The sequence below is a fragment of the Euwallacea fornicatus genome, chromosome 4 (assembly GCF_040115645.1).
Source record: "Euwallacea fornicatus isolate EFF26 chromosome 4, ASM4011564v1, whole genome shotgun sequence".
NCBI lineage: Eukaryota > Metazoa > Arthropoda > Insecta > Coleoptera > Curculionidae > Euwallacea > Euwallacea fornicatus.
The window spans coordinates 4,377,526-4,399,159 of record NC_089544.1 but is presented as its reverse complement, the minus strand read 5'-3'; the positions used below and the strand labels follow the sequence as shown (position 1 = coordinate 4,399,159).

The following is a 21,634-nucleotide window of genomic DNA, read 5'->3' as shown; positions in this document are numbered from 1 at the left end:
AATATGAAATAAATAATATTTTATGCCATAGAACTTTTCAAGTCTCCTCCATCTGTCAGTCAGTGAAACGCATATGATGGTTTCCATTGAGTAAAATGAAGAACTGCAGGTTTGATTAAATCAAACTAACTATTATTTAAATTAAGTATACGGTGGGTTTTAGATGAAAAGAAACCAAAATAATACTGTTCGAAATATGTTCATTTGAGCATTATTCCAGTTCAAAGCCTTTTCAGAGAAAATTTTCGCTTGATGCAGCGACCACTCTCAATCCCTCTCGTTAATTTAGTTTCCAACGGGTACCGGTATTTTTTCAGTGCATTTCTCTCCAGATTATTCTAGAACTCTGCCTAGACATAAACAACTCGCCGTTCCATGTAATAAGTTCCAAGCCGCTCTCCAACTCTCTAATGGAATTGGCTGCTGATGCTGTTTGCCACTGTAATTTATGGATATTAATATTCGTGATATTCCAGATTAATTATCCAGACACCCGGTGGAGCGCGCTGTAATGTAATGGAAATTGGAATTGAGACTAAATAGCTTTTTCATTTGATTTCGTCCACTTTTTGAAATGCTGAGCGGTGGCTGCCATAAAGCCTCTCTATGGTAATTCTTTCATTTGCTTTTGCATCGGGTATATTAGTTCCGGGTCAAAGCTAGTCTCCACTCGCATGGTGGAATGTGTAGGTGTTATTTCAAAAGTATAATATCATTGTAGTATGGACCGATTACCAAATATAAAAAATTAATGTTGGGCGTCTGTGTTTTTAAACCTAGTAAAAGCCAGAAGTAAAAGTATGAAGAAAAAAAAATGGTTTTATTCAGTGCTGCGATCTGCCGCCACATCTGTCGTTAATCCCGTTGTGGCGTTTGAACAAGTTGAACAACCACCCTCATTTCACTAATCATGATGGTTCATGCTACTTGTATTTTTCTTCTCAATAACGCCTTACATGAGTGTATTTGCGTTCAGCCGTCTGAAGAGGGCGCACAAGCACAAAACCAGTAACCACATAGCCTGAAATTTTATGTGTACACAGTAATGTACAGAAAGTTTTTAGACATGAGAGGGTTATCTCGCTTGCCGGTTATTAGGGGGAATGAATTTTTGTAGATTTAAAGTATTTCTTTCTAAGAGGTTATTGCGAGTAACGGTGTTTTTAGTAGCAACGGGAAGTTTGGATAACACTTGATAACTCTTGTTTAAACGTGGCATCAATCTCGGATATACAAAAAACCATTTTAATATTTAGCAAAAACAGAACACTAGTAGATTTAAAATTATTTAAATATTTATCTCGAGCAAACGTGATAATTATTCCTGCCGGTTAACTCGGATGGGACCAAGTGAAGATCAATTTTTCATGACATTAAACTTTTTACGTGAAAGGGTTTAAGTAAGACAAATTTTTATCTAAACATGAACCATTAGCGGGTTAATTTGCTATATAGCTGACCAGCAGTTTAACATTTTTGTCTAATGGCGGAAGGATTCTCGGAAATAAAAAAAAAAATTCTTTCTGTTACATATACTCTATCCTAACTTCGGGGGCGTTTTATGTAATCAGGATAAATTGCATGGCAAAAGAAATCGACGTCCCGTTAATAGACTCAAACAATAGTTCCGGTTTGAACCCCATGCAGAGGGGTCCCGCCCCATCCTTGAGTCTTGCCAATGGTTGCCTCGCATTCAGACGCATCGATAATCGCCGCGACGCCTTTTGCGACGCCGTCCGTTTGTTTTCATACTTGATTGTATTTTGTCTGTGTGAATCGGTTACGAATTCCGCTTTCGGCTTCACGCTTTGATCCGACCTTCTTGGCAGACTATTTAGTTATATCTGTTTTTAAACGAAGAGTATTATTTGTACTACTTTTAATTGAAAAATAATTTTTTATAACGTCTGACTGACGATTAAAGTAACAGTTTGCTTAATCTGAACGGGGGGCAAAACGGCTTTTATTTCGTATCCAGCTATGAAATAAAAGCAAGTACTTTCCCCAGCTAAAAAATTGAGAGCAGCAACAGCAACCCTTATTGTATTTAAATTAAAGACACCGATTGAATTTGTTGAAATAGCTCTACCCGCGATCTATAAGAACATAGTGGAGCCTTGTTTGTGATGTCCTGCATGAGTTGAACCTTTAATGAAGTTCTTATTCTTTAAATAATTGGTGTCACTCTTGTGGTCATAGATTCGTTTCATCAATTAGTTTTAGTTTTTATGTAAAATTTCAATTTCTAGAGCTTGCTATTTATGTTTTATGGCTGTAGTCTGTTTCATTAAGATCCTCGTACAGTAAAACAGGTGAAATTTTGAGTCAAAAATACTATAGAACTGACTAAATGTTGACTGTCGGATATAAATTTCTTTCAACAGGCGATTAAGTTTCTGAGTCATCCATAAAAATTTTAAGAATACCTTCACCAGAAGTACGGTCAAACGGTAATTTTCCTTCATGTGCTTTGTATCTTTCTTTTTGTCGTTTGAAGATTTGTGAACTTTTGGAGATTGATGCGAAAGGAGGTCTTGCCCTTCTCAAGAAACCGTCCTGCTGAAGGTTTAGGCAAACGATCGAGAAATCTATGTATGTAACCTTCAGTGAGGAGCATATTCTTCGAATTTCAACTTAATATATCAAAAAGTGTAGGAGTTATTAGGAAAAGATGGAGTCTGAAATTAAGCTTTAACACCCTATATATCTTAAACCTTACAGTCTGATCAAGACATATATATCCCAATGCAGGTATCAAGTTGTTTAAGTAGATAATTCAGACGTTAAATTGTATCTACTTACATTTAAAGACTCTGGGTTGGTTTTGAGCGCTTCAACAAACTTAGGTAAGCTTGAGCGTAAATTTGGTAACAGTGTCTCCTGTCGATTCTATCTCAACATTGAATCCCCATGTTAAAAATTCAAACTTGCACAATAGACAGATACCGAGCACATATGAATCATGGGTATTGTGAAAGGTTAGATGCAAGCAGTTATGACTTCAGGCTGCATCAAATGAATCACAACGCTCTCAAAGTCGCGAATTAATACAAAGTCAAATATTAATCGAGGTCATTAATTAATAAAGCGGTATACACAGAACCAACCTTAAACAATGTAAGATCGATTCTTCGGAAATAATTCTGGAGCCATCTTTTATCAAATGAATTAAAACATGTATAAATGTTTGTTCAAAAAATGTGTAAATACTCATTTCTAATTAAGAACAAATACCTTTTGTCTAACTAATCCAAAGTAATGAAATAATCTAGATGACTTAAATCTTTACGAGTTCTTAGTTGTACAACGTATTGTTTTGTGTTTAAATTCCAGGTATCAAACCGAACAGGGTTGGGAATTTTCAAATTAAATGTCAATTTAAAATTGTATTTTCATAATTTATTCAATATTCCTACTAAATGTAAAATATTGCATAAGATAATGTACATTTGCACAAATTAATAAAAAATCACTAAAACCTCGATCACATCACAATAATTTTGGTAAAGATAAATCTGCGTTTATAACTAAGTTTCATGACCAGTAGGTACATTTCTAAGTGGTATATACATTAGACTTCATGCCAATTGGAGTTACATTTGAAAAATTCATCGATTTTACAAAACCAGCTTACTACCTGTACATATTATCCCATTGAAACAATGTCTCAGTTCGAAAAGAGGTAATAATCGCCTACAGCTATATAATTTATTTGCATAACATCTTATGTAAGTCTAGAAGTGTTGAATTGTATAATTATCTTAAAATTACATATTTTACAATACTTAAAATTCATTTCATTCTTGTGAATTTGCATATTTGCGTTGTACGACATATTATTTTACTAAATTACTTCATAGCTGATAATTTTTGAGGTGAAATTATGTCAATAATAATTTAGTTGCATTCCTGGCAATTAGATCCCTTAGATCTAATTAACTGCTTAGATCTTCGGTTATATTTGTATTTTATTGCGCTAATCCTATGTAGGCGAATGGTCCTTCACAGGGTTGTCAGGACTCGCTCTCCCTCCAATATCATGCTTTCTCTGCAGAGCCTGCAAAGTCAGAGGTGGTAGTAGGGGAAAATTCAACCCCGCTGCCTGCTGGAAACTGGCCACATGTTGCAGGCTCTGCAACAGAGCTGCAGAGTGCTCCTGGGCTTTTCTTCGCAATTCTGCAACACTCGATTGCCTTTGGTCACTTCCCACGGGAGAATTCTGCGAAAGAGCAGAGCTGGAGTCGCTTGTGGGAAGTAAATGGTGAGGAGAGATTGTGCTGCCTAAGGGTTTGATTGGGCAGCAGGAGCAAAATCCTGGGAAACCTGCAACAAAACATAACATGTTGTTTACTAAAAGTCGATCTATTTGTCAGAATTTTAAATGTAGTCCAAGCAATTAAATATGAATGTATGAATGAATTCAAGTGGACATGATATTTATTATAAAATAGTCGAGAAAGAGAGAGGTTGAACGATATGTAAAAGAACGAGTTGAAAATGACGAATGAGTAAATGAGATGGAAGGTGAGATAATAGAGTGAGTTATAAGGGATGTCGCTCAGTTCACCAGAGTTTTCAGCACTTAAATCGGAATTTAACTTTCTGTTCTAATTAGTATTAAGTCCAGAAAGGGTAGCATGTACTAGTTTCCCGTTCTACGGTGAATTTTAAATGATACGGAGCTTGTTTTCAAATTATATAAATTGGACCAGTCAACTCACATTTTACATCAAAATATCAAAATGAAGTCTCAATAATAATTTTCATCTTCTGACTTTTTTTTAGTTCTTTGAAGTTTCTGTACACTGTTATTAGCCCTAAATTCTACATGAAATTACACTCAAAATAAGTGAAAATATGGATGCGCCAACGGAAAAAAGGTGCAACTTTCAATAAAATAGAAGTAATTTCTATTCCGATGGTATCTAATTTCTTTCTGATCTGAAAAAACTAAGCTTAATTTAGTTGAAGTCTGAGTTTAGTAATAGGCCCACCTTTATTCACTCATATCTTCAATCAAGAGCAAGAGATAGATGTCAACACAAAAATAATTTAAGAATTAGCCATTGGTTTTGGATTTTCTCGTGATATATTTTTTTTATCAGGATTTATTTTCAAATGATTCCATAAATAACCGTATAACACTCTTAATTTTGTTAGTCTAATGCCTCGCATGGATAAAGACAATACATTTGCCAATTTGTCGGCAATTTGCACCTGCTACTTTTAAAATTATCTTTCGAAACTTCAAACTTTTAACTCGATAAGAGGATTAAAGAACTGAGTATTGACATTGTCTGCAACTAAGTAGGTTAGCAATATTGGGAATATGAGCTGACACAGCATTTGATTTATAGACATGTATAGTGGAGTTATTAGGGTGTCCGATATGATAGAAACAATCCTTGTCCCTGTGTCACCATATGTGGGATCTATATTTTCACCGAACATTTTGAACATGGTGAATGCGAGAAGTGCATAAGAAGAGATTTAGTTTTCTCATTAACATAGATCTCTAAAGTTCCAATTTTATAGAATTCCAACGAACTAAAATTCTAAGTTTCATTCAATGCCCAGTTAGATAAATTTCATAATTTAACCAAAGAAAATATCACATGAGCAACATTCCACTGAACAAAAAAAATTGCTCCTAAAAACTATATTGATATAAATTTTTCAATTCAGGGTCGTTTAGGTTATCGACTGTCCTTTCGATACAACTCTGGCAGTGTATAGTACAGACAAAAATTTTATACTACTATTGCCTAGTTGTAAAATAAACGGAAACATACTAATCACCTTGACCCAAAACCGCAGATCTCAAATTATTAGCAATAACGGATCATTTATGCATCCCTATATCGGTGGGATAAGTGTACTTTGCCCACATTGATTAAGGAATGATAATATTGCACTTTCTGAGGTTAAAATTCCCAACGAAATAGATTGCAAGTTCTTGCAGTCTTTGCGTATGTAGTTTTCACAGTCGCAGAGCAAATATTGTATGAAATATGTGAGAAAATCAATCATCACCGTCAATTAGGCCATTACGTCCCTTGATTTTAGCCCGTGCAGAGAAATTCTTTCACTCGTGCGCAAAAGCAGTGTTTTCGGTACTAGTTAGACAATGTGTTATTGTTATTCTATAATCATTACCTTTCAAAGAAGGAAACAGTGGTGGTGAGAACTGAGTACCAATATGGGAGGCCAAATGCGATGGAAAGAACAAGGATGGCGGCGTGTTTCTAGGTCCATTTGCACTGTCCATGATCGGTCTGAATCCGGATCCCGGACTGAAACAAAGAAAAAATATTACATTGCGCTCAATGTGTTTTAATGAAAAATTCAGCCCCGTAACACTCTCTCAATGTTGAGAGCGTAGCAGTAACGCCGTAATATTATATTTCTACCTAAAAATTATGTTAACAGGAACTTAAATAAAGCAAACATAAATTTCAATTTAGACTAGCGATAATCTTGCTTAAAACTTTCATGCAGCAATACACAAAGTAATTGCGGAATTTTCTTCTCCGTTTAAATAATGTATGTGATCAAATTAGCTGTGGGCCCGCCGCATCATAAAAATGGCCTATTATTTATTTAAATCGGAGGGTGTACTAAAGCGTAATGGTGAATTAAAGGGAGGGAATTTAAAACGCTAAAAATCAGCTTTCTTTTATCCCCTTTTCGGGCGAGAGGCACTATGTATACATTTCATTTATATTTATTATATACTGGACGAAGACTCCCGCTGGAAGTTGAAAATGTTAGAGCGGTAGCAATACAGGTTGAATTTATAATTTAATTTCAAAAAGTATTGCCCTCCATTGGGTTATGCTTTACTTATACTAATAAGTTTCTAGAAAAAGTGTTTAGTGCCTAAACTCTTTTCGGCCAGTAAATTAAAAAAGTGTAGTAATGCTGCTCCTGAGATTAAGGGCGTAATTCCAGTAACTGCGCCTAAATGGAGTTTTTGTTTTACGTTAAGAACTCTTCCTGAACTCTAGTAATCCGTTTTCTGGTTGTCAACAATGTTTAGCATTAAATTTGACTTTCTTCTGATGAACTAGAAACCATGAGAATTCAATGATTTGTCTGAGATTCATGTATACCAATTAATACGCGAGGAAAAAAGAGTTACTATCTGTCCAGTTAAATATTAGCGCGTGCTAAATAGTTTTTTCGAGGTAGAGAACGGACGTGGCTACTTTGCTGTACCTCTAGCAGTTTGACTATGAACTATATTATTGCGCTGCTGTGGTTATTTTTCTCTATTCTGTTGGCTACAGTTAGTCTATGAGTATAAAATTTGAATCTTTAATTTGAGAAAATTGTCTTCAAAAATGTCAACCATTTTTACACCAGCTGGAAACTACATCCAGTACCTCCTGAAAGGTTCTGAAGATGCAACTATCTAGTCGATTCCTTGTGAGTACCGCTATGTTACCTCGATTATTATACATATCTTTCAGCTAGTTTCACAACTGTGTTACAGCCCTAATACAGGGTGTAACATATCATCATGAAGATTTTCAGGGGACGGAAGGGCACAGTAAAAGAATAAAAAAATGTTAATAGATCTCTGTTCAAAAACGCACCATTCTCGTTGTACAGGGTGACAACGTTCTCATATTTTTTAAAGAACATTTTCAACAGCTTTTATAATTTTATTTCTATTTTACGAAATTTCATTAAATGTTACGAGTTGCTTCAGATAGTTGGTAACTGAGCCGGATGATCATTTTTTTCCATACTTTCTTTACATCGATGGATATTTTTACGAATTCCATGCAAACGGTGACGGATATGAAAATATTACAAGAGACTAAAAAACTAAAGAACTGAAGGACAAATTTAAATTTAATATCAGAATTCATTCCAAAATAAAATATAAAGCATAAAATTGTATAAGATTTCAAAAAACCATAACCGCCTGGACATGTTACGATTTTGACATTTTGTTGTAGAAAGTCTTAGAGAAAATAAGTGCACGAAATTTTAAAAACTGGACTAATGGGATATGCGAGAAAAACACAAAATTTGAAAAAAAAATCAATTTTGTCACCCTCTATATCGAAAATGGTGCATTTTTGACCATAGGGCCATCAGCATTTTTTGACTATTTTGCCGAGTAGTGGCCGCCCCCTAAATATTTCCATGATGATATGATGCAGGTACACCCACATAACCTGTCAAATAGAGGTGGGGTCATATGTCAAATTTTTTAAAAAAGGTTAAATTTGATTAACTTTTTCAAGACTTGTATCTTGGGGCTATTTACGTAAACTTTAAAGAAGAAAAAATCAAGTCAACTAGCAAAGGGCTAAAATTCGAGTTAACCCCATAATCCCGAAAATTCTTTTTAACTGTGTAAACAAATTATCTCTGACTACACAGTTAATTTTCGCTTTTACAAGTGAAGCTCGTGCCTGGCATATCCGCAAACCCGATTTAGGCCGTTGTCGGGGTTACGCCGGGTTTTCTTTGATCTCACCTGTCTGTTAATTAGTTGATTAATTAATTGCACAGTCGCTCTAATTTGTGCGCGTTTATTTATGAGCAGCAATATTAATGTAATCATGTCAGGTGTTGCTGGGCTTGCGCCCGATAATTCCGACCCAATCCGACTAGATTAACTATCAATTTCTAATGTAATTGCGTTTATTGGCCCAAGTTCGCAATGATTGTTAGTTTGAGTTACCTGAGATAGAACAGCGAAAAGGCACGTTTTCGATACAACATATGCGATCTATGTGGACACAGCATGTTAAGTACATTTAATTATTCTTGTAGTACGACACCCGTTTCTGGCACTTATTTATCCAGAAGTATTTGAATATAGGAAGATGTCAAACAGATTACCTACGCTCACAGTTATTCTCGTAAAACATAAAAAGACAGTTATTGAATAAGTGTCGGATATTTCACAGGGTGATTTTTTGGACTAGAAATTCTCATTCCAAAAAAAACCTGAATACGAAATTAAGCTGGAAGAGATCGATTGATGTCAAACAACATGTGATTTATTTTTTCAACTTTGACACCCCATATCTTGAAAAGTAGACGAGCTAGGATACGTGTTTATAAGAACTTTCCATCTTAAAACTATTTGAAAACTCCCCTGTGAAATATCGGACCCGTATTCAGTAACACCCTGTATATCATAATTTCATCATTTTTGCAATGAAAAGTGAAAGGATGTATTGTGCTACTGGTGATGAAACTAACACTTTTCACGTTTTCCGAATATGGCAAGTGATTTTCGCACGTATTTCATGTTTACTTTTGTATAAGATTGCAGAAATTATGGAAAAATTCTTCTTGATTCAATTCAATTTTGTTCCAACTTATTAAAAATGTGACCTCAAAAAGTTGATTTTATATATAATTTTTATAACTTTATAGTCTGCAATATTCAAGTTACGTTACTCGTGTGCCTTTTTACGTTTTTATATAGCGATAAGGTAAAAAGTTTCGTTGTATTCATCTTCACTTACAGTCACCAAACAATCTCAACACTTCATGACACGTGCTATCTGGAATCTAATGAATTTCTCACATGAAATGCAAAGTCTATACGGATTTCAAGGTGAAGAATATAACAAGTGTCAGCAGCTATAACCGGATGTGGTTTTCTCTTTAAAGCTTGCAAATTAACATTAAATCTTTCCACCCTAAGCTCTTAGCCGAGTTTTTGTGTTTGCGTTTCAGCAAATGAAAAATTCGTTTTACAATATTACCTTCTTTGTGTCTGTCTTGATGAATATTTAAAAATATCCATCTTGTCGGATCCTTGCCTCGCTCTCAGTGTTTTCAAAATGTAATATGGCTCTTCACAGAAAGAATATAGAATTTATATGTTTTATAGATCCGTTTTGTACGGCCAAATGTAGTTTCCCCCGAGCGTAAGCAAATTTTACCTTTAAATTTTAAACATGAAAATCCGACCGTCTTCATGTAAGAAGGCTTCTTGTCTTGTGTATTTAAATTGAGAAGCTTTTGTGATGGAAACGCAATTTTTCGAACGAAGTGCCTTTTTAAGGAACTTCTGTGTCAGAATGTCCAAGTTTAAACGGACTATTTTCAGAGAAACTGTCAGAGAGAATTTTATAAAAGACAATAGACATGGTTATTCGGATTTACAATTGGCAATAAAGATCTCGAAAACCGTAAGAGATTCGAAATCTGTTATATTGGGACACATTCAAAGCGGGTAACATCGCTAAGTCCGAAAACTTTCGAAAATTCCAGACCATTCTGCAAACATTCAGGAAAAACGTGATATTTGCTAAAACCGTTTTTAATTTTTCTGAATTCCCTTCAAGATCCTTCTTAAAATAAATGTCAAATTATCTCTTTTAGCGGATGGTTCTACAAGATTTTAGTGCAGACGTTTGCGTTTTTCTGAACCTTCATCGTGTTTCTTTTATTACATCCATTATTTGATTACCACTGTGTGTTAATAGCTGGAGTTTATGGCGCTCAATGATCAATGCATTGTTACACTTGTAAAGTGATCAATATTTTTACGAGAGCATATTCAATTCCTTTTTAATAATTCGTTTTATCAATACATTAAAGTTTATTTGAAAGCCATAATCTCATTTCAAATATTTCATATGAAAGAAGTAATTGCAAATAAGCAAAAACCAATAAAATTCACCAACTGAACCTAATACAGCGAAAACTGATTGAGACAAAAGTTGATGGTTTCACTTGGAAAATAATGTTCAAGTCGAACTCCATTTATCCACCGACCGGGCTCAAACGTATAAATAAATCAAAATGTCGCATTTCTTATATTACATTTGCCAATATGAAAGCCTGTTTGTTTGACGTCTTTAATAATGTTTGCTGACATGTTTCCACTGGTGCCCTAGCAAATCCGCCCTCAGTTAAAATGTTTAGACTCGAATTTACTTTAGAGCATCCCTGAGGATTACGGTTTGTGTCTTAAAACGGAGTCAGTGGATATTTGTTGAACAAAACAGTAGTAATGTTTTACAGATTGCGTCATTTTATCGTACCATAATAATAAAACTAAAATTCAGAAAAAGAAAAGGCCTCTAGGAAAATCGAGCAGTGTCGATTAATAGAGCTTATAACCGTTGTTTTTATTTACAAATTTACCAGCTACTACTGTCCAGGTAATAATTTAAGTAAACTATAGTTATCGCTCTTTTGTGGTCCATTTGGAATTCAAGCCATTGTGGAGCAATTAACTATTATGTATGTAATACTGAAAACGTCGAATAATCTCATATAAGCATAGCTTACATAAATCAGTGTACCTATGCGGCCATTTTCACCGACACGGCACCAAATGCGATATGTAAATGAATGTGATAAATAATCAAACAGCAAATTGGAAAGCCGTTTGCTTTGCATTAGTTGAGGAATTCCGAACGCCAACTTTCAGGCGAGAATGGGGAGAGAATACGACTCCAACTAAAACGAGAAAGACATCATTGGCGGAGGATATTGCACTCGAGCTTTCATGTTTCATAACTCTGGCAAGTATGATTCACATTTTACTTAAAACGTACATTTTTTTGGTGTTGATACTTTAGTTTGCCTTGCCCGTTTGAAAATGTGAATCGTCTTACTTGTCACCTCGAAAGGTGCGTAGGGCAACATCTGGATGCCGCCACTGCCTGTTCGTTCAGGACAGGACAGGGTGCCAGGATGAAATTTCCAAATATGGAAATGGAATGTGTATCAACCGTCGATTATGATACGTGCTATGGCAATTAATGCAAACTATATTAAATTGAATTAAGCCACTCGGGATAGGCTTTGCTTTGGACTCGAACTCGACGAAATGTTGCGAAATCCCTTGATTTGATTAGAGTGGATGGCGAATTTCGCTTTGGAGGTCTTCCCCTAAACTCGTTTCGTAATTTGCAATAATTATATTTCTGAACATGGGATTACGATTCGGAAAGGTACCAGGCGATCTAAAGTTTCCCCTTAATGGAGAGGTTGCACTCAACGATGCAACTGCATTCATTTAACCGTTAAAGAAAATGCCATTTAATAAAGATATCTTTAAATTCTCCGAATTTACCGAATCTGAACAAGAGTTGCAACAAATTTGTTGCTGCACGGAATTTTAAATGGACGTTAAGAAAAGGGCCGAAATGTAAGTTGCTGGTATTCATTTAATGAATACTATTCATTGATGTTGATCAAATTAATGAAACCAGTGGATTTGAGAAAATTTACTGCAGGCCGCATGATCGTGATGTTGGAGTTAAATATCAATAACAACAATGTAGTGGATAATTTGGATAAATTGATCTCACTTGATGAAACAGTTATATTGATTTATCTTTTATTAACGTCATTACTTTTCTGTTTCTTTAGAAACGCACAGATTACGTGTAGCTTGTTTTCTCAATTGCGTTAAAGATATATGTTAATAATAAAAAACAAATTATAAAGCATTAAAATGTTGCTTTCTTTTAACGAAAACATGTAATAAAAAATCTCGACTCTTATTAACACGTTCACTACGCCCAAGCATTGAAATGTCTCGATTATGAATCATCATTATTAATAATGTACTTGTTCGTTAAATAACTGTTAATTAGAGCATTGGACACTAACCGCCTCTCACTAACTTGATCTTAAAATACCGGCCGGATATTAGTACTAACTACGATTTTATTGTACAGGGTGGCGCAATTGCGTGACAAAATATCTTATTTTCTTTATTTCCCATTACTTGGAAAAACTTTCGATATGAATGTCATATTTATAGGTAATATAACGACATTTGTAAGTTGTTTTGACTCTATGATTATTTACAAACTAACAAAAATTCCGATAAAACTACGTGGATGTTTAAATTTTTTTAAGTCGGGGACCCTAAGAAAATCACCCTGCATAAGGCAATAAGTTTAGCATTCACTATGACTCTTAACCACACTGTCAACTTCTTCTATGTCAGTTTTTATTGATCGAAGATTTTTAAGGATATTATGACTTTTCACGCTGACTCCAAATATATGTGATAAATATACAGGAAGTTCCGTTAAAAAAATTGTGCCCACCAAAAGTATCTTCCAAAAATCAAACAAACTTTTTAAGTAAAACTAATAATATCTACTTTACCGTCTTTTCCTATATTATACAGTATGTGACACTGTCACACCCAGATTTAATAGCCAAGGACATCATAAATACCACGATTTTCCTATGTGATAAAACGTGCGACTATTGATCAATAAAAGTGAAAATTGAGCATTAAGTCTTAAAGAAAATTGCAAATTTTCTTTCTACTCGTAACGTTGGATGCTATTTCCTTATTCAGGTGCGCTGATATCATAAAAAGTTTTTCTCGCTGCGCTACAAAATTTAATAATCCCAAAGTACTTGGTACACAGAAATTATATTGCAGCATCAAAAGAAATTACGGCACTCATTCCTCTTTGGCGCTGCTGTTATAAAAATTAAATCAAATTTTCCTCAATAAAGTTTCCCGGATACAAGTTAACTTTGTAGTCGACCAGGAGAATATTCTGCGAATATTTCGAAACTCCATGAATATTTCATTTTATTTGGTATTTTCGTATTTTAATATACCAGGAATTGAATAAACCCGTAAAACAAGATATGCATATGTTGCTTATTACATTATTCTCGACGCGACAGAGATTTGCTTAATTTTGAATTTAAGAATATTACATCGTTGTTTTGTTTCCCAACCTTTTTTATTTTATAAAAAAAAATTTCTTGACTCTTATATTAAGCAACTGGGAGAAATATTAAGTCCAAAACCCTATCCCTATACACCTATTACAGCCACAAGTCTTTTATGTGACTTCTCATGTAATAGCCCTCATATGAAATAAAGTGTAGTCTAAAAAACACACAATTACACACCCCCAGAATCACCCCACACAAAACATGGTCCTTTTGACTCAGCATGGGGTGAATCAATCTAACATATGCGAACACGTGTAGGGCTGAACAAAGACGATTATGACTGGATGGCACCAGGAAACGCGTGCACGCACTTTGGGAAACCGGAAGTTGCGATCCTTCTTCGCGCACTTCCGGTTTGCGAACCTCGATGACCTTTAGGAGACAAAGGCGTTTTGGGTCATTTGGGGCTGAGTTGGAATGTGTTTAATTTAGCAATAGAAATTACGAGACGAGGGTCCCATAAATAAAAAATAAATTGGGATTTGTACGTGGTGAGATGTAAAAAAACTTAAGTTGAAGTCGAAAAGGCTGACAAGCCGGAATTGACGGCTGTAGCTAGCATGTGGCTAAATCAGCTGATGTTCCAGCTTAATATTCCAGTGCAATGTTCTAACTTTCTCTTTAGTTAAATAGTGGAAAATAAGAAGAAAATTTTACCTATACCTCAGCACGCGCAAATACACCAATCCCATGGGCTGGTTCCTTCGAAAAAGCCGTTACATAATTCCATCTCGTGTGCTGTAATGGAGTGAAATCCGATATGCTAATATTTGCCATGAAATTATATTTTTAAATTGAACTGAACTGTCCGACATGTACGACAGAAGCACCGATTTTGTCGGATCTCCTGCAAAATTATTAAACTGGCCTGCAGGCATTTTGGACTTTTTAAATTTACTGTAAAATAGTTACGCGAGCGCTTTTATGTTTCATCCGAGTTATTACTTTTCCCGGGTTTTTAAATTGAAACGTAACACCGCATATGTATACTAAAAAATTAAATCTGTTTGCTATTTCATTATTAGAATACCGTGCTATGCAAATTTTGTGAAATTTCAAAGTTGCCAATTATCAGCAAATTGGAAAAAAAATCCACTCCAATTTCCGGTTTTCGTACTTTACTTTTTTTACTTATTTATGCTCCCACATTCGCATTTTTTGATTGAACATATTCCCTCGGCAAATTTCAATTTTCGGTTTTGATTGGTTTTAGGCATTATAGGTACAACAGATATTTTTTCGCTTTTAATGGACCTGTAAGTGTATTTTTAGCTTAATCTTTTAGCAATTAAAATCACCGTTTTTCGTTTGTTCACTATCGTTCAATAATTATGCAAAGGACATAAGAAGATATTCAGAATATGCTCCAGTTATTTGGCGCATTCAATTACATTTTCATGAAAACCTTTCTACAGTTTAATTAATTAACATTTAATTACAGGCTTATATATGGAATAGTGTATTGTTGGACGAGCGTACATATAATGAAAGTTACTCGCAGATAGAGAAATTTGCGTTACGAGCACACTAAGTGGCACATTTCTCTAAAGGGAATGATGGTCATTATATGCGAGTACAAAACTAATTTTATGCACGACTAAATATCTGCACTTTCCGCAGATGAACTAAATTATTTTCATCGTTGTGGATCATCTTTTGAAGGCACGTCGCAGTGCTTAAACAGGCCAGTCCGGTGACTGTCTTATCTCCTGGTTTAACTCTACTGATTCACATGTAATTGATTTTCAGTAAAATTTCTAGCCCATTATCTTTATTTCTAATTCAACCAACCAAGTTAAATATCTAAAAAACCTAGATAAAGCTTTTTAAAACACACGGTATATTAATATGTTCAAGTGTGCCGCGTATTGTTTTAAATCCTATTATTAGATATTCTTATTAGGCATAGTTGATAATGTCTGAATATATTGAATGATTAGAGCACTTGAAGTTAAATAATAAAATTAGAGGTGCCATAATTTGATCAAGAAATAAGTAGCTGTCTGGACTTTCTTTGATGGGAAGTAGGCCATTACCAAGGTAGCTTAAATTGGCATTGAAAAATTGTTATATGTACCTATTGTCTGTTTATACATGTTTTCATTAGTAGGTTAATCAATTTTTACGTTCTTCATGATACTCAACATTCTGCTGCCTCTGTTAAGCTTCCGAACGTCAGAATCCAGACATGGGATGAAGTCATTATGGTAATACTACTGATAACATGTTAAATAATTCCCTTTGCTCGCACAGAGTGATATTAAACAGTTTTGATGCATTAGATGATCACAGATTACGGGATAACTCGATAAAGCTATGCTGAATTGCATTAGCTCAGATACTAAAACCAAATTTGCATTGATTACAGATTTAGCAAGAGTATATATTATTCGTGCTACATTAAAGTCTTCCTTGTTTTGATCCCACTTCGCTACTCGAAATTGCTATTACAATTTTGCTACATGAAGTCCTCGAGATTAGAAAGACTCATACATTCGAGCCGGCTCTATCCTAGACCGCCATGGATGAGAGCACAAGTGACGTAACACCACTATCATCCCCAATAATATTATCACAACTGTAATCCCCCTTAATTACACGACTAACAACCTTAAACCACCCTTAAACATTAATAGGAACAGTAGCGGCCTAGTATGGACTCGGAAGGATAATCGCATTATGGCCTTCTGAAGCGGCACTAGTCTGTTAAATTTACTTAGCCATTCGATTAGAAAAATTTAGTAGAGAATCATGCTGTGAATGGATTTCTTTATGATTCTAAAAACAACCGTAATGAGTTATTTTGTAGTTTTGTGTTAAAGAATTAAACATGGAAATTTAATTCCTATTTGGAATCGCTCAGTAACGGAGTGGTATCCGTGACATCAAGTACATAGCGTATCGTCTCTCAGTAGGACAATTTTAGGGTAAGTTTATTGTTACAAATGGGAAAAACTTTAAATAATAGTAGAAATTGTAGGGCTGCTCTGTATCGCCAGAGAAGGGATTGAATGAATCAAAGTATATCGCAAAATAATCATGTTCGTTGTGACTCAGCACCACCACAGATTAAATGGTTAAAATAAGTAAATGATTTCGAATTAACTGGATTTGTAAATTGTGAACATAGCATTTAATAACACGTAATAATGGTAACAGCGATTCGTTTTTCAGATTAAATTGTAAAATCCTGACTTCTGAATGCAAATAATTCCAAAACGGTTGAATCAAATATTTTTGTAAAAACAAAGGGTAGTTCATAACACAGTTACCGATTTGATGTTATTTCCTAACGGGTTTATTCCTTTATTTTATTCAACCATATTTCCTGAAGATTTAGGAATTGTCCCCGCAACTGTGATATTTAAATTTTATTTTCATCTTTGCTAATAAACTCATCAGAGGCGGTTTAAATGCAAAGGCAAACTCTGTAGATGAAGATTCAAGTTTCGTGGATTTGACGGTTTTCAATTCTAAAAAAGCATGTTAAGTAAGCATGAAGTTGTACACAATATTTCAAAACAGCATTTTCTGATCTATAAGTAAAACCCACGAAGTAGCATGCCAAATTACCTGATTTAACACATTTAGACTTTTTAACACAAATTCACGATTTAAATCGAATTAATCATATGTCTTCATTTAGGTTTTTATGGACGTTTGAGATTTTTAGTGTAGGGGTTTAAAAAGTCCTGCTTAGTTTAGGTTACCATATAGCCATTGTTAAACAAAAAAATCAAAAATTTTAATTCAAAAAGTAAGGAGGTGAGGAACGCTGATGAGTAGTCGTTTTTAGTTTTTCCGTTTGAAGGTCATGTTGATCGCAGAGTTTTACGTCTCGTTATGATTGGAATTTCAAAGCAAATCATATGATAACATTATTATTTATTACTTTTAAATTAATCAAAATTGACTAGTAAAATATTAGGTTTTTTCATGCACTTAATATTTGGCGGTTTTTAAGACAATTAATTGAGGTTCTAATTCTTTTTACTAGACCGTTTCTAAATATATTCGTACACATTTATATATATTACATCTTTTTGTCTCTTTTCAATTTTCCGGCCTAAAAATTAATAGCGAATAAATAGCGACCATAGAAACAATTTTTTACATAGACAATTGACCGCAACGGTCAATTGGAATTGTACTGCATCGTTCTATATATCGTAATTGAATTTTATTTACTTTCGTTATTTGTGAAATGAAATGACATTAGCTAAGTGGATTAATTGAAGTTGATGTATTTAAAAGAGTGTAATTTCAATTGATTTAAATAAAATTTGCAGTCGCCTCATCGCCGCTCTAACACATTTCAGTTCTATATTTAGTGCTTTTAAACAGAGGCGTAGATCCGTAATTGCAAATTAATTTATATTTTAAAAATCTCACTTAATAGGTCACTTAATGAATTCCTGACCCCATGGAGCGGTCAACGTAATAAATAGAAAAATTTAGACACTTTTACTCACGCAATTACTTTTGGTACCGCCACTGGAAATGTTATTTGTTCTAATTAAAATATTAATCCGTCCTGTCGTAGTGCTCCGCAAATACAATTTGCGGTTGTGCTTCCAACGGGTCAAGTGTCAATTTGCACAGTTTTAACGACGTTGTTCAATTATTGTTATTGTTAAGTATTATCAAGACCAAATGACATTACTAAATTTCGCTTAAATAGACTTTAATATTTACGGAGAAGCAATAAAAGGAGCTCTTTAGGTTGACACATTAATAATGGGATTTTTATCAAATTTGATCACTGTGGATACAACGGTTAATGTGGCAGTCAAGATCAGCAATAAGAACACAGTCTTAAATTCAATATTCAGACGTAACAATCACTTTTCTATTTCTACACCAAAACATTTCAACTCACACGAAGTTAAAGCATAATGCATGACAGTGCGTAATAATATTACATATTAGTGTTGAGCTGGAACGCACTCATAGAGAAAAATCTCTGTAAAAGTGAAAGTTACAACCACCTGTAAGTACTAAATCAGTTCATTCATCCTTCAATTTACAACTTAGTTTCCTGAAAATAGAAAATGTATCAACACCAAACTTCAACTCCGAAAAACTTTAAATGTTCATTATCAATTCAAAAAAGACGCGAAAAAATATCTGTGCGGAATTTACAAGTGTTGAAAATGTCGAAATACTTTAAAATTTGAGATCACTTTACTCGTCATAAAATTTACAAATTTATTCCTTGAAAATAAGGAAACCTGTCGACACCAATTATTTCAACCCTGTTTTCTAGTTTACTAAACATTATTTGTTAATCCTTGTGGTTCTCTCAAACATACAAATGTACATGAATAATTAAAAGGGAGGTCGAGAAATATATAGAATTAGCCCTAAGTTAGACATTATTTATCCAACAACTGTTTTCATTAAGGACAATTAAGGCCGAAAATAGCATTACATTAAATGGAGCATGTGAAGTAATGATTAAATAATTAATTTAAACACTTGATAATTAACAACATCACGCAGTTAACAAAAATTAAGTCAATCCATCATCTGAATCCTGAATCGCCCAACGTATGATGTCATATACAGAGTGTTTTAATTGGCCTGTCGGTACAAATGACAGATCTCCAATTATGTATAGCGACACTGCTCCTCATAATTTGTCGATTGTCGAGAATTTAATTATATTGTTGTTTTAAGTCTTGGTCTTGATTAGTCACAGATTTTGAGTATACAGTGTGTCCAGGATAAAAATGATAATCACTATGCCTCGTAAATCTTAATATATAGATTTTGATTTTGATACATAAGGGAAGAGTTGTGATTTTTCGATTTTGTATTTCGATTTTTCCTTTTATTACTGAGTCAACAAAAGGTGAAGGACTGAAAAAGTGAACACGATGAAAACTATTACACCAATGATTTTCATTTGAATAGCTAGTCTGGACACTGAAAATATTTCTACACTTCTTATATTCGAAATTTGAATTTTTTAAATAATTCAGAGGCGTATTGCTGCAAAATGTCAAGAGGTGTTTTAGGTGCTAGAGAACAATTTCATTTTTCTAAAATATATGACAATACTTTGATTTAAGCTACATCAAGGATTTTTATATGAATCAAAAGGCGCAAACTTTATTTGCTCAAATGAAAAAATTAAATTTTCAATAAACATTTCTTCAGAATGCAGGTAAAAATACTTATTATTTTTGTAATTAAATTCCAACTCTAAATAAGTATTTAAAAATAGGACAAATATCCCTTTTTAGAAAGGTCGCGATTAATTTTGCGACTCGGTTATACCATATTCCAAAAACTTCAATCCATTATTGCTTTAGGTTACCACCGATGGTTTTGTATGTTTTGTAAGTAAAAGTAATTTTACTTACATATTATTTGGAGTAGTTACCGGCGATATTCTCCTCATCCCCTAAAATTTCATTGCTTTTAATAGACATTAAATTTAGAAATTTCGCTATCGCGCAATTACTTAAAGCTTCAAAACAAATTATAATAAATCTGATTACTGAAATTTCAAATTATTGCAGCTCCTTCGTACAGAATCCCTTTGTGGTTGGGATGTACCTTTATAAATTCATTTTGCGCGACTTCCCTCCACGAAATTACCTCGTTATAACTTACTTATTTCGGGTAGTGCCATAACAATAACAAGCTTAAGAAGAGAGTTAGAAGATAATAACGTGATGAAAACGACTAAAACTCCTAAGAAGCCAACCCAAAAGCCTGTGGACTTTTTCCATAAGTTTAAGTGGTATTCATTTGCCAATAACTTTTATTATTAGTTTATCTCACTCATAAGCGCCATTTGAAAAAAAGTGAGCAGGCCCCTGACCTACCCTAACCCCTATGATTTTTTTATTATAGTGGATGTTTTAATCTCATTGTGTTTTTCTCCGATATCTAGAAGAATTATATATATTTTTTAATTTGTTAAATAAACTCGAATGCCAAGGTTTTTAACACCCCGTGCATACCTCCCAATTTTCGAACTAACATATGTAGATATTCCCCTCTTCTTAAGGTATATTTTATATCTGAGTCGATGTAACCTTAGCATTATGTATCTATGATAAATGCGTAATTAATCTATTGTAGCATAGATTTAACATGAAATATGTCACATTTATTACTGTTACGTCTTATACAGAACTATGCACCCAACCATTCCATTGTTTAAAATAATTGCTGGAAATTTGCAGCCATCATCACTCGAAATGGTACTTTAACCTTTGCCTTTTACTTAAATGAATACCATACGCAGGAATTATTGCGATGTGCGCCCTTTTATTACTTCTTGCCGCACCTGTCTCATTTAGCCACATTACATTGTGATATCAAATACACGTGTCGCATAATTAGTAATTTTCGTATCAGATTGTCCTCAATCATTTATTGGTCTTCAAAGAATTTCAATTATTCTTGAAGTAGATGCCAATACTTCCTCGTTAGTTTTTCTGTGATTTAAAATAGGATTTTCCCATATAAGATATTTATAGAGTTCCCATTTTCTCACCCAGAGAGATGCATAAATAATTAAGGAATTTTTTCGTTAAACCTACAATATGCGTTGTAATATTACATTATAGCGTAACGTATTTGCTCTTTTGTTGTCTTATTAGAGCCAATTAAATTGTTAATATAATTACTGCTGCTGGCATCAGTTAAGCCAGGCTGTATCTTTAATTACTAAATGACGTCAGGGTGTTAATTTAACTATGCTTTTAAATTTTAAGCAATAAACTACAACCTTTTAGTGCCCATAAAGTCCCTTTTATGTTTCAACTATGCATGGATAAAACTGATGCTTAATATATTTTGAAAATCCAGTTAATACTCCACATCTGAAGCCGACATTATAACTCAAAATTAAATAATATCTCGCAAATTTTGATTTTGATTTTGTAGTCCTTTGAAGATTGTGATT

At 33.9% G+C, this 21,634-nt stretch overlaps 1 protein-coding gene across 4 annotated transcripts in view; it reads right to left on the bottom strand.

Moving 5' to 3' along the window:
• Positions 1 to 3,377: 3,377 nt before the first annotated feature.
• The window catches only part of Drgx (Dorsal root ganglia homeobox), a 190,060-nt gene continuing 171,803 nt past the window's right edge, over positions 3,378 to 21,634 (bottom strand). For all 4 annotated transcript variants that reach the window (XM_066281851.1, XM_066281850.1, XM_066281848.1 and 1 more), the window contains exons 7-8: positions 6,157 to 6,293; positions 3,378 to 4,323 (exon numbers count right to left, since the gene is read on the bottom strand). In XM_066281851.1, coding sequence (XP_066137948.1) covers positions 3,983 to 4,323; positions 6,157 to 6,293 — 478 coding nt within the window. In that variant the 3' untranslated portion in view covers positions 3,378 to 3,982. The remainder of the gene's footprint in view (positions 4,324 to 6,156; positions 6,294 to 21,634) is intronic.